The sequence below is a fragment of the Stenella coeruleoalba genome (assembly GCF_951394435.1).
Source record: "Stenella coeruleoalba genome assembly, chromosome: 1".
NCBI classification, from domain to species: Eukaryota; Metazoa; Chordata; class Mammalia; order Artiodactyla; family Delphinidae; genus Stenella; species Stenella coeruleoalba.
Window position 1 is genome coordinate 184,267,806 of NC_137169.1, and position 19,764 is coordinate 184,287,569.

General features: G+C 35.8%; 1 protein-coding gene across 6 annotated transcripts in view; it reads right to left on the reverse strand.

Moving 5' to 3' along the window:
- DNM3 (dynamin 3) overlaps positions 1-19,764 on the reverse strand; it is a 570,555-nt gene that overhangs the window by 147,428 nt on the left and 403,363 nt on the right. For all 6 annotated transcript variants that reach the window (XM_079939900.1, XM_079939895.1, XM_079939899.1 and 3 more), the window contains one exon: positions 13,215-13,324. In XM_079939900.1, coding sequence (XP_079796026.1) covers positions 13,215-13,324 — 110 coding nt within the window. The remainder of the gene's footprint in view (positions 1-13,214; positions 13,325-19,764) is intronic.

Here is a 19,764-nt window from a genome sequence, read left to right on the forward strand (position 1 = left end):
TAATTTCCAAATGTACAAACAGCTCATACGACTCCATATCAAAAGAACAAACAACCTAATCAAAAAATGGGCAGAAGACCTAAATAGACATTTCTCCAAAGAAGACATACACAAGGTCAACAGGCACATGAAAACACACTCAACGTCACTAATTATTAGAGAAATGTAAATCAAAACTTTAATGAGGTATCACCTCACACTGGTCAGAATAGCCATCATCAAAAAGTCTACAAATAATAAATGTTGGAGAGGGTGTGCAGAAAGGGAATCCGCCTACACTGTTGGTGGGAATGTAAATTGGTGCAGCCACTATGGAAAACAGTAGAGAGGTTCCTTAAAAAACTAAAAATATTTACCATATGATACAGCAATCCCATTCCTGAGCATATACCCAGAAAAGATGAGAATCTGAAAAGATAGATGCACCTCAATGTTCATTGCAGCACTATTTACAACAGCCAAGACTTGGAGACAATCTAAATGTCCATCAACAGATAAATGGATAAAGAAGATGTGGTGTGTATATATATATATATATATATATATATATATATATATACACACACACACATACACACACACACAATGAAATGTTACTCAGTCATAAAAAAAGAATGAAATAATGCCATTTGCAACAATATGGATGGACATAGAGATTACCATACTAAGTGAAGCAAGTCAGACAGAGAATAACAAATATTGTATGACATCATTTATATATGGATTGTAAAAAATAGTACAAATGAACTTATTTACAAAACAGAAACAGACACACAGACATAGAGAACAAACTTATGGTTACCAAAGCAGAATTCGGGGAGGGATAAATCAGGAGTATGGGGTTAACAGACACACAGTACCATAAATAAAATAGATAAACAACAAGGATTTACTGTATAGCATAGGGAACTATATTCAATATCTTGCAACAAACTATAATGGAAAAGAATAGAAAAAAAAAAGTGTATGTGTGTGTATACACCTATATATTCGAATCACTTTGCTATATATTGGAAACTAACACAATATTGTAAATCAACTATACTTCAAATTAAAAAAACTGTCAAAGAGATGATATACAGATTTTCAGATTTTATGAAAGTCATGAATCATAAGGTTTACTAAACACAATGAATCCCAAGAAGCAAATATAAAGCAACACACACACATAAACACGTTGTATCAAAATTTCAATATATCAATGAGAAAAGTGATCTTAAAATCAACCAGTGAGAAAATACAGATTAACTTATGAAAGGAGCAATAATTAGACTGGCAGTTGACTTCTCAAAAGCAGAGCTGAAGTTAGAAGATAAGGAAATAATGACTTCAAATTTATCGGGTGAAAGAACTATCAATCTGTAATTTAATATCCAACTAAAGTATTATTCAAAATCGAGGGCAAAATAAAAACAACACCAAACTGAGTTACAATCAAGTAGCACCCACTGAAGGGATTTCTAAAGGGTATGCTTTAGTGTGACAGAGAAAAAAACAAAATTAAACACTGGGATGCAAGAAGAAAAGTAAACAAAGAAATTGGAGATCACGTCAATAAATCTAAACAAGGATTGAGTTTGTGGATCAATTATAATATTGGGTAAGGTGGTAAAAAGTAAGGTGGAACTCAAATACTGGGTAAAAATAACATGGAAATCAGGAGAGAATTAGTGGAGCTAAAGTGTTTTGAAGTCATTATGAAAAAAGAGTAGAATGACTAACTTCAAGCTTTAAGTCAAAAATATTAAAGGGATGCCTAAAAGAATAAAAATAAGGTGTATATTGTAAATTCCAAGCCAAGGAAAAAAATAAGTTAACCTGAAATGAAGAAAAATGAGTCTGGAAAGAAGGGGGTAAAACAAGTATACAAAAGGCAGGGTAGAAGATGGCATGGGAGGATGTGGAGCTTGCATCTCCCCACAACTAGCGCACCTTTTGGACACTGGTGGGGAACCTTGATGCTCAAGGAGATGGGAGGAACCTCTGAGCGACCGAGTAGGATGTGCGGGGAAGTGAGGGGGTAGAAGTGGAGGCCAGACAGGACCAGTGCCCCTGAGGGGTGGCTGGGAGAGGGGAGGGGTTCCCATGCCTGGAAGGACCCTTGGGGGCTCTGAGGATCAGGGGAGGTGCAGAGGGTGTTTCTCCCACCATATCAGGCCCCAGGAAGCCTGCTGGGCTCCAGGGCCTGGTCCTCTGCCCTCTAAGGACCCTCCTGGTCATGTGGGTCCTACGGGCATAGGAGGGAGGTAGGGGGAGAGAAGAGGAGAGGCAGATGGGAGGGGCCCTCTGAGATCAGAGGATCAGGGGAGGTACAAAGGGTGTTTGTCCCACCCAATCGGGCCCAGGGAAGCCTTTTGGGCTTCCGGGTCTGGTCCCCTGCTCTCTGGATCCTCCTCTGGCCGCATGGGTCCTAGGGGCATAGGAGGGATGGAGAGGGGGAAGAAGAGAGGCCAAGGGGGAGGAACCCTCCAGGAATGGAGGATCAGGAGGAACGTGCCTAGCGTTTCCACCGCCCACTCAGACCCAGAGAACTTGCTGAGGTCCTGGACCCGGTCCTCTGGCCTCCAAGACCAGAGGCACTCCTGGGCCCCTCCTGCTGCACTGAGCCTAAGTGCCCCCTCCCGCTGTGCCAGGGACTTTTCCGGGCCTCTGGGTCCTAAGCATAGGCCCTGCCCATCGCCTAAACCCCGCCCCTGCCTAAGCCTCGCCCCCCACAGCCAAGGCATTTTCTGGCCTTTTCTTTTTTTCTCCTCTTTTTTGCTACTGTAGTTCTATTTTACCTTCCAGTTGTTGTTTCATTTATATATATATATATATATATATATATATATATATATATATATATATATATATTTATATATATATATATACATTTTAATTCTTTCTAACATATCTTTTAGTTTTCTAATATTATTTTATTTTTTACACTTTGTTATTGTTCTGCATTGTTTTTTTGTTTTTCTATTTTTTTTTTTTGCCACCCTGCACGGCTTGTGGGATCTTGGTTCATGAGCTGGGGGTCAGGCCTGAGCTCCTGTGGTAGGAGCTCTGAGTCTGAACCACTAGACTAAAAGAGAACCTCAGACCCCAGGGAATATTCAACAGAGTGAGGTCTCCTGGAGGTCCTCATCTCAGCTCCAAGACCAGCTCTACCCAACAGCCTACAAACTCCAGTGCCGGAAGCCTCAAGCTAAACAACCAGTAAGATGGGAACACAATCCCACCCATCAAAAAAAAAAAAAAAATAAGATGACAAAAAAGTATGTCACAGATGAAGAAGCAAGGTAAAAACCTACAAGAACAAATAAATGAAGAGGAAATAGGCAACCTACCTGGAAAAGAATTCAGAGTCATGATAGTGCAGATGATCCAGAATCTTGGAAATAGAATGGAGGCATGGATTGAGAAAATACAAGAAATGTTCAACAAAGATCTAGAATAACTAAAGAACAAACAAACAGAGATGAACAACACAATAACTGAAATGAAAAATACACTAGAAGGAATCAATAACAGAATGACTGAGGCAGAAGAACGAATAAGTTAGCTGGCAGACAAAATGGTAGAAGTAAAAGCTGAGGAGCAGAATAAGGAAAAAAGAATGAAAAGAATTGAAGACAATCTCAGAGTCCTCTGGCACAACATTAAACACACCAACATTCAAATTATAGGTGTCCCAGAAGAAGAAGACAAAAACAAAGGGTCTGAGAAAATATTCGAAGAGATTATAGTGGAAAACGTCCCTAACATGGGAAAGGAAAGAGTCAATCAAGTCCAGGAAGTGCAGAGAATCCCATACAGGATATACCCTAGAAGAAACACACCAAGACACATATTAATCAAACTAACAAAAATTAAATTCAAAGAAAAAATATTAAAAGCAGCAAGGGAAAAGCAAAAAATAACATAAAAAGGAATCCCCATAAGGTTATCTGCTGATTTTTCAGCAGAAACTCTGCAGGACAGAAAGGAGTGGCAGGATATACTTAAAGTGATGAAAGAGAAAAACCTACAACCAAGATTACTCTAGCCAGGAAGGATCTCATTCAGATTCGACAGAGAAATCAAAAGCTTTACAAACAAGCAAAAGCTAAGAGAATTCAGCACCACCAACCAGTTTTACAACAAATGTTAAAGGAACTTCTCCAGGCAGGAAACACAAGAGAAGAAAAAGACCCACAAAAACAAACACAAAACAATTAAGAAAATGGTAATACAAACATACATACTGATAATAACCTTAAATGTAAATGGATTAAAGGCTCCAACCAAAAGACACAGACTGGCTGAATGCATACAAAAATAGAACCCATATACATGCTGTCTACAAGAGACCCACTTCAGACATAGGGACACATAAAGACTGAAAGTGAAGGGATGGAAAAAGATATTCCATGCAAATGGAAATCAAAAGAAAGCTGGAGTAGCAATACTCATATCAGATAAAATAGACTTTAAAATAAAGACTGTTAAAAGAGACAAGAGAGAACATTACATAATGATCAAGGGATCAATCCAAGAAGAAGATACAACAATTACAAATATGTATGCACCCAACATAGGAGCACCTCAATATATAAGGCAAATGGTAACAACCATAAAAGGGGAAATCAACAGTAACACAATAATAGTAGGGGACTTTAACACCCCACACCCCACTTTCACCAATGGACAGATCATCCTAACAGAAAATAAGTATGGAAACACAAGCTTTAAATGACACAGCAGTGGGGGGAATGTAAATTGGTATAGCCACTATGGAGAACAGCATGGAGGTTCCTTAAAAAGCTAAAAACAGAACTACCATATGACCCAGAAATCCGGCGACTGGGCATATACCCAGAGAAAATCATAATCTGAAAAGATACATGCACCCTAATGTTCATTGCAGCACTATTTACAACAGCCAGCAACATGAAAGCAACCTAAATGTCCATAGACAGAGGAATGGATAAAGAAGATGTGGTACATATACACAATGGGATATTACACAGCCATAAAAAAGAAAAATAATGTCATTTGCAGCAATATGGATGAACCTAGAGATTGTCATACTGAGTGAAGTAAGTCAGACACAGAAAGATAAACATTATATGATATCATTCATACGTGGAATCTAATTTTAAAAAACAGTACAAGGGCTTCCGTGGTGGTGCAGTGGTTAAGAATCCGCCTGCCAATGCAGGGGACACGGGTTCCAGCCTTGGACCAGGAAGATCCCACATGCTGCAGAGCAATGAAGCCTGTGTGCCACAACTACTGAAGCCCATGTGCTTAGAGTCCGTGCTCCACAACAAGAGAAGCCACCACAACGAGAATCCTGGGCACCTAACAAAGAGTAACCCCTGCTTGCTGCAACTAGAGAAGACCTGCGCACAGCAGGGAAGACCTGATGCAGCCAAAAATAAACAAATAAATTTATAAAAAACACAACAATACAAATGAACTTATCTACAAAACAGGAACAGATTTACAGATATCAAAAACAAACTTATGGTTACAAAGGGGCTGGTGGGGAGGAATTAACTGAGAGATTGGGATGGACATATACACACTGCTATATATAAAATAGATAACTAATAAGAACCTGCTATATAGCACAGGGAACTCTACTCAATACTCTGTAATGGCCTATATGGGAAAAGAATCTAAAAAAGAGTGCATGTATGTATATGTATAACTGATTCACTTTGGTGTATACCTGAAATTAACAAAACATTGTAAATCAACTATATTCCAATAAAAATTAAAAAAAAAGAAAAAGAAAAAAAATAAAATAAATGACACAACAGACCAGATAGAGTTAAATGATACTTATAGGACATTCCACCTGAAAGTGGCAGAATACACTATCTTCTCAAGTGCACATGGAACATTCTCCAGGATAGATCACATCTTGGGTCACAAATCAAGCCTCAGAAAATTTAAGAAAATTGAAATCGTATCAATCATATTTTCTGACCACAATGAGATTAGAAATAAATTACAGGAAAAATACTGTTAAAAACACAAATACATGGAAGCTAAACAGTACACTACTAAATAACCAAGAGATCACTGAAGAAATCAAAGAAGAAATAAAAAAACACACAGAAAGAAATGACAATGAAAAAACGATGACCCAAAACCTATGGGACACAGCAAAAGCAGTTCTAAGAGGGAAGTTTATAGCAATTCAATCTCACCTCAAGAAACAAGAAAAATCTCAAACAATCTAAGCTTACACCTAAAGCAACTAGAGAAAGAAGATCAGAGCAGAAATAAATGAAACAGAAATGAAGAAAACAATAGTAAAGATCAATAAAACTGAGCACAGCAATGAAGTTGCTCAAAAAGTTGGTTCTTTGAGAAGATAAACAAAATTGATAAACCTTTAGCCAGACTCATCAAGAAAAAAAGGGAGAGGACACAAATCAATAAAATTTGAAATGAAAAAGGATAAATCACAACTGACACTGCAGAAATACAAAGGATTAGAAGAGACTACTACAAACAACTATTTGCCAATAAAATGGACAAATTCTTTGAAAAGTACAATTTTCCAAGACTGAACCATGAAGAATTAGAAAATATAAACAGACCTAACACAAGTAATGAAATTGAAACTGTAATGAAAAGTATTCCAACAAACAAAAGTCCAGGACCAGATGGCTTCACAGGTGAATTATATCAAACATTTAGGAGAATGGCTAACACATATCCTTCTCAAACTCTTCCAAAAAATTGCAGAGGGAGAAACACTCCCAAATTCATTCCTTGAGGCCACCATCACCATGGTACCAAAACCAGACAAAGATATCACAAAAAAAGAAAATTACACATCAGTATCACTGATGAACATAGATGCAAAAATCCTCACCAAAATACCAGCAAACAGAATCCAAAAACATATTAAAAGGATTATACACCATGATCAAGTGGGATTTATCACAGGAATGCAAAGATTCTTCAATATATGCAAATCAATCAATGTGATACACCATATTAACAAATTGAAGAATAAAAACTGTATGATCATCTCAATAGATGCAGAAAAAGCTTTTGAAAAAATTCAACACCCATTTATGGGCAGAGGGAACCTGCCAGAAAATGGACATAGAGGGAACCTACCTCAACATAATAAAGGCCATATATAACAAACCCACAGCCAACATCATTCACAATGGTGAAAAACTGAAAGCATTTCCACTAAAATCAGGAACAAGACAAGGATGTCCACTCTAGCCACTCTTATTCAACATAGTTTTGGAAGTCCTAGCCACGGCAGTCAGAGAAGAAAAAGAAATAAAAGGAATACAAATTGGAAAAGTAAGACTGTCACTGTTTGCAGATGACATGATACTATACATAGAAAATCCTAAAATGCCACCAGAAAACTCCTAAAACTAATCAATGAATTTGGTAAGGTTGCAGGATACAAAATTAATGCACAGAAATCCTTGCATTCCTATAAAATAACAATGAAATATCAGAAAGAGAAATTAATGAAACAAACACATTTACCATTGCAACAAAAAGAATAAAATACCTAGGAATAAACCTACCCAAGGAGACAAAAGACCTGTATGCAGAAAACTATAAGACACTGATGAAAGAAATTAAAGATGATACAAACAGATGGAGAGATATACCATGTTCTTGGATTAGAAGAATCAAGATTGTGAAAATGACTATACTACCTAAAGCAATCTACAGATTCAGTGCAATCCCTATCAAACTACCAGTGGCATTTTTCACAGAACTAGAACAGAAAATGTCACAATTTGTATGGAAACACAAAAGACCCCGAAGAGCCAAAGCAATCCTGAGAAAGAAAAACAGAGCTGGAGGAATCAGGCTCCCTGACTTCAGACTATACTATAAAACTACAGTAATCAAGACAGTATGGTACTGGCACAAAAACAGAAAGATAGATCAATGGAACAGGATAGAAAGCCCAGAGATAAACCCACACACGTATGGTCACCTAATTTATGACAAAGAAGGCAAGTACCTACAATGGAGCAAAGACACCCTCTTCAATAAGTGGTGCTGGGAAAACTGGACAGCTACATGCAAAAGAATGAAATTAGAACACTTCCTAACACTATACACAAACACAAACTCAAAATGGATTAAAGACCTGAATGTAAGATCAGACACTATAAAACTCTTAGAAGAAAACATAGGAAAACACTGTTTGACAATGAACCACAGCAAGGTCTTTTATTACCCACCTCCTAGAGAAATGAAAATAAAACCAAAAATAAACAAATGGGACCTAATGAAACTTAAAAGCTTTTGCACAGCAAAGGAAACCTTAAACAAGACGAAAAGACAACCTTCAGACGGGGAGAAAATATTTGCAAATGAAACAATGGACAAAGGATTAATCTCCAAAATATACAAGCAGCTCATGCAACTCAATACCAAAAAAAAAATCAACCCAATTAAAAAATGGGGAGAAGACCTAAACAGACATTTCACCAAAGAAGACGTACAACTGGCCAAGAGGCACATGGAAGATTCTCAACTTCACTGATTATTAGAGAAATGCAAATCAAAACTACAATGAGGTATCACCTCATACTGGTCAGAATGGCCATCATCAAAACGTCTACAAACAATAAATGCTGGTGAGGGTGTGGAGAAAAGGGCACCCTCTTGCACTGTTGGTGGGAATGTAAATTGACACAGCCACTATGGAGTATGGAGGTTCCTTAAAAAACTTAAAATAGAATTACCATATGACCCAGCAATCCCACTACTGGGCATATACCCTGAGAAAACCATAATTCAAAAGGACACATGTACCCCAATGTACATTGCAGCACTATTTACAGTAGCCAGGACATGGAAACAACCTAAATGTCCAACTATAGATGAATGGATAAAGAAGATGTGGTACATATATACAATGGAATAGTACTCAGCCATAAAAAGGAACGCAATTGGGTCATTTGTAGAGATGTGGATAGACCTAGAGTCTGTCATACAGAGTGAAATAAACCAGAAAGAGACAAACAAATATCGTATATTAACACATATACGTGGAATCTAGAAAAATGGTACAGATGAACCTATTTGTAGGGCAGGAGTAAAGACGTAGACATAGAGAACGGACATGTGGACACAGTGGGGGAAGGGTAGGGTGGGACAAATTGGGAGATTGGGTTTGACATAAATACACTACCATGTGTAAAACAGATAGCTAGTGGGAACCTGCTGTATAGCACAGGGAGCCCAGCTAGGTGCTCTGTGACGACCTAGATGGGTAGGATGGGGGTGGTGGGAGGGAGGTCCAAGAGGGAGGGGATATAGGTATACATATAGCTGATTCACTTCATTGTACAGCAGAAATAACACAACACTGTAAAGCAATTATACTCTAATAAAAAAGTAAAAAATTAAATAGTTAGAAAAATAATGATTTTTGTGAGATAATTGGAAGTGTGAACACTGAATGGACATTGCATAATAAAAAAAGAAAAGGCAGGGTAAAGAGAAAGACTAAAATAGGATGTTCAAATTAATTCAATAAATCAGTAATAATAATAAAAAATATAAATGGGCTAAACTTACTAGTTAAAAGAAAGATATCTCACATTAGATTAAAAGCAAAGAAACAAATCTGCCTACATGTTATTATAAGAGAAACACTTAATAAAAATACAGGAAGGTTGATGGCAAAAGGAAGTAAAAAAGATAAACCAGGTAAATATTAACCAAAAGAAAGGTAGTGTAGCTATATTAAGATGAGACAAAATAAATTTTAAGGCAAAGAACAATGTTAGAAATAAAGAGAGTTTCCACAAAATGATTTTTTTTTAAAAGGTCACCAGGAAGAAACAACAATTCTAAACTTCTAAGAATCTACTAGATTCTTAGACTGGCCTCAAAATACATAAAGCAAAAACTGACAGACTTCCTAGAATAATCAAGCTCACAATCATGAAGTGTGATTTTTTTAAAACCACTCTATTATAAAGTAAGATTCATTATGGCTTTTATCTGTCTCCTTGCCAACACTCCTCTCTAGAATATAATCTTAAAATGTATCATCTTTCTCTGTTTTATTCAAGATGTATTTTAAGTATATGCCAGTGCCTGGCATGTAACAACTGCCTAATATATACTTGTTAAGTTTTTTCATTAGTAAAGATTTAAAAAGATAGTAACTATAGAGATTGGATAATATAATTAACAAGTATAATCCAAAGAACTCTCATGGAACCCTATACTCCTAAATCAATACATTCTTCTCAAGCATACATGAAATATTTATGAAATTTCACCATGTGGTAGACCATATTCTCTGACTACAATACAATTAAGTTAGAAACCAACAGCAAAACAATAAAATTCCATGCACTATAAAATATAAAACACAGTCCTAAACAACTCAAAGAAAAAAATCATAATGAAGATTATGGAAACAGAAGATCGGAGCAAACAGAACTTAATGATAACAAAGTATTATATTACAAAGTTTGTGGTGAGCAGCAAAAAAATATGTAGAGGGAAATCTATACATTTATATGCATATATAGGAAAAAATAGGATAAAAATTGATGAGCAACACATCTAAATTAAGAAGTTAGAAAAAAAGAGCTACAAAGTAAACACAAAATACAAGTTAGGAAATGAAGAAGGGAGCAGGAATTCTTGAAATAGACAAAATATATACAATTGAGGATCAAAATCAAAATCTGGTTCTCTGGAAATAGATACAACTCTGGAAAGAGTGATCAAGTTAAAAAAAAGTAAGGCTTAATATCAGAAATAAAAAGGGGTCATATTTCACATACAGCAGAGATTTGTAAAAATAGAATGTTAAGAAATACTTGATGTTAATATATGTTAAAATGAACAGAATGACATTTCCTAAAAAAGTATATAATTTGTCTAAACTGACTCATGGAGAAAAACAGAAAACCTGAACAAATCTATAATTATTAAATCACTAGTCAAAAGTCTACTTATCAAAACTGTCCACAGGGCTGGATGATTTTACAGGTGAGATCTACCAATCAGTTAACAGTTAATCCCTACCTTACACAAAGTGTTCCAAAGAAAAATAAGAACTTATTTCCACTTCAATTATGAAGCTAACAGAACCTTGATATGAAAACCAGGCAGGGAAAGTACAGAAAAGAACATTTATGGGCCAATTTCACTTTTGAACATAGATGCAAAAGTCTAAATAAAATGCTGGCAAACTTAAGCCAGGAACACATAATAGATAATAAAACATCATAATTTAATTTAGGTTTAATCCCAGGAGATCAAGGATGGTTTACAATAAGAAGGTCTATTAATATATTTCACCACATGAACGGATTAAAGAAGAAAATCACAGAGGCAAAAAAAGCACTTAAAAGAGTTAAACACCCATCCATGATTAAAACAGAAACCTTAGCAACTAGGAACCCAGGGAATCTTCTTTACCTGATACCAGGTACCTTAAGAAAGTGCTTAAAGTCCATAAAGTTGTGAAATAATTTTCCTTAAAATCAGAAACAAAACAAAGATGCCCAATTGTGCTTTAACATTGTACTGGAGGGCCTAGCCAGTACAAAAATAATTGAAAATAATCAAGATTTCAGAGGAAAAGACAAATGGCAAATGTGCCTGTAGATGGGACATTCTTGCACACACAGAGGTCTTGAGAAGTGGTTGAAGAGTTCAATACCTTCTGACAAGTCTAGAATTCCAGAATACCTAGATTTTTAGATTCCCAGAGTTTTCTTATATTTGTGTTTTTTGCTGTCTTTAAAATCCATAGTTGTATTTGTCTAAATAGATGCTTTACCGTTGTCTGATTTTTTTACTTTGTACTCAGCCCTTTTATAACCTGAACTTTCTAGGTTGATCAAGGATTCAAATTTAGTTTGACCTCCTGTGTGGTAATCATACTCCCCGCTCTGCATCCAGACAAGAAGGCTGAGCATACCCCTGAAGATTCCTTTAGGACCTCCCATCTCCCCACTGCTCTGAGGAAGGTATGTAAACAGTACTGAGCTTTGCCCTAGTGGAAGACACTCTACTGCTCTCTCCAGGAAACCTTTTTCTTCTTTATCATTTTCAGTGTCTTTTTACAAGCTGCTCTCAAAAACAATACTAAGTCTTTAATAAAACCCCATCACAGTATCTGGTAGGGAGTTGTATTTAATTTTCTTTTCCCTTGATTCTTTAAATGCTCACTCTTGTGTTTTTTCTAAGTATTTTTGTATAATGAGTCACTCTGAGCAACTGACTGGGAATGTAGGAAGAATGGCTTTTTTTTTTTTTTTTGATTTACTGTGTGATTGACCCTGGACCAGTCATTGAACCTAATCAAGGAACTTCATTCATTGCTAAATAAAGATAAAAGGCTTTGAGATATGGGTTAAAATTAGATCCTGCCACCTAGAGGCTCAGTCTCCTAATAACTGACTCATAGAAATTAATTAGCTTGTTCCTATAACAATTCCATTTGGAAAAGATCTCCTTTATTATTTTTGCCTAGTTGTAGCCTTTTTACATCTCTCTATCCAATTCTCTGTCGCCTCCCCATTTGTTTACTTAACTTTACTGCTTAGTTTCAGTGAACAACCATGGCACTCCATGAGAGTCAGCCCAAAATTCAGGGCTAATTTTGTGATCTTAAGAAAGTCTCTGAGCTACATTTCTAATTTAGGAAATGGTAACCACAGTACTCTATCTTTTACCTCACAGACAATTGTTACAAAAACCAGGCAATGAAAGTAGAGAGTGCTTTGAAAAACTGTAAAGAACAATATATTTATATTCACATTAACTGAATAATTCTATTCACCAATGCAAGAATTGAGTCATAATACATAGGAGAAGGTCTTAAGTGATATTCATCCATGCTAGACAGAGACCATTAAAAATTATAGCTGAGTAATTTATTTATAAGTATGTAAACAATAAATTCAGGACAAGGAAGACTTTAAAGTAACAAAATGTAATTTAAGAATGGAAGCAGCATGACATGGGTGCCTGCTGGAAAAAAATTAATTAATACTTGAAGATCCTCCTTATTCTAAGTTTAAATCTTTTGAATCCACAACCTATGGTAAAAGCTAAAAATACAAAATAAACAAAAGGAAAACTGAAGACTTGACAAATTTCAAGGTGGGAGCAAAAGAAATCTTGCAAATATGGTCTCTGGATCATGTAGAAATTCAAGGAAAGACAATGTGACGACAAAAGTTGCTTCATTTCCTTACCTTTGTTCGGTATTAAAGAGTGCAAAGATGTGCTTGCTAGACATAAAGCTTTTTTCCACATCCCGAACTTTCAGGTTGTCCAAGGGAAGCATATACTTCTTTTCTTTTTCCTAGAGAGAGAGAGAGAGAGAGAGAAAGAGAGAGAGAATTGGCTTTAATAAAAGATCTTGAAGCATGCCCATAGCAACACATCATCTGAGTTGGTCAACATTTAATTAGAATATTTTGATAGCATCACACATTACTTTGATACCAGCTACCAAGGAACAAAAATTATCTGAGATAGGAGACTCCAATGGTTCTCAACACGTGGGTCAGAAGAATGAGGGGAGGGAAAGTGCAGAGGAAGGAAGGGCTCAGGGATGGAGAAAACACATGGTCCTCTATCCTTTCTTCCTCATGTGGGTCCCCTTAGATGTTTTAAAATGTTAGTTTGATATTAAAAATTTAGCCATCTGTTAATATTTAACAAAAATGTTCTGGTCCTAATTCAATGAGAAATGCCAGATGGATTTCATTTCATATTTTATTTGCAGCCTAAGCAGTTTTGATAGCCAGAGCTGGCAAGAGCCTGGAAGCACAAGGACCCTAGTATGAAATACCACCTATAAACTATGATAAAGCACAGAAAATACTTCCTTCCTTTGAGTCTAGAATAAAATGTGGGTCCAGAAAGAAATGATTCCATTAAATTGTCAAACTCTTTGAGAAAAAAAGAACCCATTAGAAGTGAACTAATATTAACTAGAACAAATTCTCTTAAAATTAACAACACTTTAGGAAGAAAATGCACATTTGAGAGGGGAGGTCTGCAAATGGGACCAAACTAATCTTGGTAAAACAAAACATATTGGATGCCAAAGAATTATTAGAAACATTTACTTTTAAGGACTGGCCCAGGGACAATATTATCATATGCATAAATGCCTAACAACCAGTATAATAGTAGAGAGCCGAATACTCAGTTTAAGAAACCTAGTCGATATCTATTACCTGGGGCACTTTTGCACAGTCCTTGTTAAACAGTAGTCCTCTGTATATCTCGGGTGACAGTCCTGAGAAAAACCAGGCCTAGACTCCAGAGGAGGAGAGCATGGAGATCTAGCCATGACTTTTAATAAACAGCTATTAATGCCTGTGGGAAATACATGTACCATACAGATATGCTTGACATAAGCCTTTTTGTTCCTGAAGCTCCTCCAGCTCTTGCTTGAGAATTGGTCTAGGCTCAGTAGTGTGGGGCAGAACTCTTCCATGCTCCCTAGCCTGCTTGTGGGGACCACACTCTCTACAGACATCAGAGAGTGTTATTGCAAGAACTACCACTGGCTTTGCCACTTCTCACTCCTAAATTAATCAGGGAAAGTTGGGCAGAGCACTTTAGAATAGTGAGGCATAGAGAAATAGATGACTCAAGAAGTTGAAGGAAGCTGGTTGGAGAACAAAATGGCTGTCCTGGCAGACAAGGTCTTCAAAGAAGATAGCAAAACAAAACAAAACAAAAACATAAAAGAAACTGAATGGCAGTGAGAGAAGCCCAAGAATAAACATGAAAAAGCAAAGCACTGTAAGAAGATTCCAGTGTTTCTTGTACAAAAATTAACAGTATATTAGCAAACACAAGGATATTCTAAATAGCAAAATACATAATTTACATAAATGAAGCATTATAGTTGGGTCTAACTTGTTTGAAAGACTTGTCAGACTATTTTAGGATAGCATTCTAAGAGGCAAGATCACAGACTGAATGAAAAGCTACCCAATACATAATCAAATGAAAATGTTTGAGACGCAGGGAACATTTTTTTTACTGGTTGTTTTTCAATGCCCTAAATTTAAGCAGCTGGATTTTTTTAATGCATCATCCTATTCAACCTTTTGAAATGATGGATTCGCCTTTAATGGAAAATCTGCATTTCATTGTAAAGATGGAATACAATGTCCTTGGCATGTTTTCTATAGAAGTAGGCTCCCTTTTGTACTGCATTCTTTAGCATATAGTGAAGACCAGAACTCCAGCAAGTTTACATCAGATATTAAACACTGGAGAAATACACACATATGCAGACAGAGAAATATTAAAAATGTAGTTTCATTTCCAAAGGACTAAATGTCATTTATCTAAGAGTTTTGAGGACATATTGCTAAATTATTTCATAATCAAGAGTTATTTTTATTTTTCCAGTTTTATTGAGATGTAATTGACATATAACATTGTGTACCTTTAAGGTATACAACATGTTGATTTGATAAACATATATTGCAAAATGATTACTACCATAGCTTTAGCCAATGCCTTCATCATCTCACATAATTACCATTTTTTTTTGTGGTGGGAATATATAAGATCTACTGTCTTAGCATCTTTCAAGTTAAGAATACAGTATTATTAACTATAATCACTATGCTGTACATTAGATTGCTAGAACTTATTTGTCTTGTAAGTGGAAGTTTGTGCCCTCTGACCAATGTCTCCCTATTTTTTCCACACCCCCACCCCTGGTAACCACCATTCTACTCTCCGTTTCTGAGTTTCACTCTTTAAGATTATACAAATAAGTGATATCCTATATTATTTTCTCTTACTCTGACTTATTTCACTTAGCATAATGTCCTTAAAGTCCACCCATGTTGTTGCAAATGGCAGGATTTCCTTCTTTCTCATGGTTGAATAATATTCCATTGTCTGTGTATACCATATGTGTTTTATCCATTCACCCATCAGCTGTCACTTAGGTTTTTTCCATAACTTGGCTATTGTAAATAATGCTGCAATAAATATGGGAGTGCAGCTATCTCTTCAAGATTCTGTTTTCATTTCTTTGGATATATACCCGGAAGTGGGATTGCTGGATCATAAGGTAGTTCTATTTTTAATTTCTTAAGGAACCTCCATACTATTTTCCATAATTTATATTCCCATTAATAGTACATAAGTGTTCCTTTTCTCCACATTCTTGCCACCACTTGTTATCATGTCTTCTTGATGACAGCCATTCTAACAGGTGTGAGGTGATATCTCCTTGTGGTTTTGATTTGCATTTCCCTGATAATTAGTGATGTTGAATACCTTTTCATGTACTTGTTGGCCATCTGTATGTCTTATTTGGAAAAATGTCTGTACACTACTGTATTTTTTTAACATCTTTATTGGAGCATAATTGGAGTTTATATGTCCAATTTATTGGAGTATAATTTACAATGGTGTGTTAGTTTCTGCTTTATAACAAAATGAATCAGCTATACATATACATATATCACCATATCTCCTCCCTCTTGCATCTCCCTCCCACCCTCCCTATCTCACCCCTCTAGGTGGTCACAAAGCACCGAGCTGATCTCCCTGTGCTATGCGGCTGCTTCCCACTAGAAGAGTTTTAAGACTGACAAAAATGGAAGAAAAAGAAGATTCAGACTGATTTGTTTAATTAAAGTTATAAGTCAAATGGAGAATTAAATGAGAGAGCAATGAAATGACATATTGTGGATATTTCTAAAATTCTTGGTGCTTTTGGGAAAGTATGACATTCTGCTAAAAGAACATCTTGAATATGAAATAGCTAAAATAAACAAAAGAAATAGAGGAGGAGAAAGGAAAAACAGAATTATAATTTCCAAAATATAGTGAATCTTAGCACCAGCTTAATTGAGACATTTGCTACATATTCTTTTTAACTCCATTAAACTGCCTAAACATAATGCAGTGTTCAATATGGTAGCCTCTAGCTAAGGGGACTACCAAGTATTTGAAATGTAGCGAGTCAAATTGGGATGTGCTTTAAGTGTTAACCTCAAACCAGATTTCAAAGATTTAGTATGAAAAAAAGAATGCAAACTATATCATTAATACTTTTATATGGATTATATGTTGAAATGATAATACTTTGAATATATTGGGGTAAATAAAGTATTATTAAACATAATTTCATCTGTTTATTTTTACTGTTTTGAATGTGGCTGCTAGACAATTTTAAATGGCATACGTGACTCACATTAACTTTCTATTGGCAGTGATGAGCCCATGTACCTATCATCACTTTCCTTCCTCTCATCCATTCAATTTTCCTCTTGAAAATTGATAAATACACCTTTCTGCCATCAGGTGTATTTACAATTCTCCCAGTCACCCAGTCTGAAACCTTACTATCATTTATGATGTATTGTCTTCCTTCACCTCCTTTATTACATCAAGACTATGCTGCATTGTGTTTGAAGCATTTGTCAGAACTCCCATTGTTTGACACTCCCACTACATTAATCCAGGTCCCTGGCATCTCACAAGCATGCAGTTATAAATGGCCTCCTTTCTAGTCTTCTAATTCCTCTAACATCACCAGGGAGGGCAATTTTCTTAAACCACCCTGTCAAATTCATTACAGTCCTTCAAAACGTTCATAGCTCTCCATTACTTACGGAAGAAATTCCATGAAACTCCTTAATGTGAAATTGAAAAACACCTACAAATTGGTCCAATCCTTATTTGTCAATATCTCCTTTACTCTTCCACAGGAAGTCTCCATTTCAACCAAAAACACATTTGCCAACAGTCTTTTCCCAGCTTGAGACACCCTGTCAACTTCTCCCTATCATACCAGTTTACTATTTAGAGTCCAGCTCAAGTTTCTATATTCTGTGCAAAAAGTTTTCCCAGGTTTTTAATTGTCTGTCTCTCTGTGTCACTTCCCCATCTCTCTCCTTTCAATTCATACAATAGGTATTGCATATTCTATTAATTTTTAAATTATAGGCATACCTTGGAGATATTACAGGTTTAGTTCCAGACCACCGCAATAAAGCAAATATCACAATAAAGCAAGTCAAATGATTTTTTTTGGTTTCCCAATGCTATAAAAGTTATGTTTACACTATACGGTAGTCTATTAAATGTGGAATAGCATTATGTCTAAAAAAACAACGTACTTACCTTTATTTAAAAGTACTGTGTTGCTTAAAAACACTAACCATCATCTGACAAGGTAGGGTTGTTACAAAACTTCAATTTGTAAAAAAACACATTATCTGAGAAGAGCAATAAAGTGAAGCACAATAAAATGAGGTATGCTGTATACCTTATATGAGACACCCTCATCTTGTAAATGCATTACATTAAAAAATTTCTGTCAAAGTTTTTCATTTGGAACTCAGAATGTTCAGTAAATTTTATTGTTCAAGTAGGTTACATTTGCAAAGAAAAGAGAAAAATAGAGAATGCTTTTTGTAATATTTGTAAATAAATAAGAAATAGAATTTGATATTTTAAACATTTTACCTTTAATAGACATTTTGGAGGAAGCATTTGCAAAATTCTAGAGAAAGATTTTTTAATGGAGATTCATAAAGAAATTTCTGTATATTTTCAAGAGCTTCAGAAGCTGATGTCACTCATTCAACACCATTATTTTCTTCATTTTGAAACATGGTACCTTTCCTTTTCTCAATATAAGGTGGTTACCAGCACTATTTGTATGGGAGGCATCAAAGATGACAGGGATTCTTTGTTCAAAGAGAGACGGAATATGAGAGAGAGTGTGTTTTTTCCTTGCACTAACTTGGTAAGAGTTAGAAGAAAGAGGAGAAATAGAATAGGCCGAAAAAGGGAGGCATTAATGTGTGAAAGAGTTTGGTCTGAGGTGGAAGTAACTAAACTATGAGTGGTAAATGCAGAGGAATCAAGTTGGAGGGAGGCGGGAATTAAGATATAGCCCCACAGTACGTGTTCACTGACTTTGAAAGGAAACAAAAGGATCAATGAGGGACAGATGTGGGGTCAGCAAGTGCCCAATGATAACCTTTAGCTGGCAGAGCACCATCAATATAACTTGGTTGCTAGAAGGAGCTACAGTGGGTATGAGGAGAGGGTTTGGTGTGTGGAGGAATAGCTCCTGCATATGCAAAGGATTGGAAAGTCTTTCATACAATTGGTGACTCATAGGTAGAGAGTTTTATAACTTGGGGAATATTTGAGTGGCCTTGGTTTGATGACTACATTGAATCATTTTATTTCTGCGTCATTCTCACTAATAAGGCAACAAAATCTTCAAGGATAAGATCACAAATCCTTCCTCATTTCCACATATACCTAGCATAGTGGTCACTGAAATTTACATAGCATATATTATAAATATTTGTTGAATTGACTTTAGAATGTCTGATAACCAAAGCCAAATACTGCATAAAAATATTGATAGTCACATATATTTTGAGAATCAAATAAAAATTCTATGGGAAAAAAAACCTGTATAAGATACTTAACTGATTGGCATTGCTTTTGATCATTAAACTTTTATAAAGTTTAGGCTGACCGCTGTGTTTATTTTTACCTATGCCTTTGTTTGTATTGCTTCTACTCGCTAGGAATGCCTCTTCTCAGCAAGAAGGCAAATACTAGTGGCCTTGAAATTTATGTCAAGTGCCACCTCCTCCATGAAGTCTACTCTGATTACAACAAGTCATAGATCTCTGTATAGCTCTCAAATTTCCCATAATTTTTGTCATAGGCTATATGGAATGCCATTCCTTATTTATGTTCCGTTTTCTTCTTCAAGTAGAT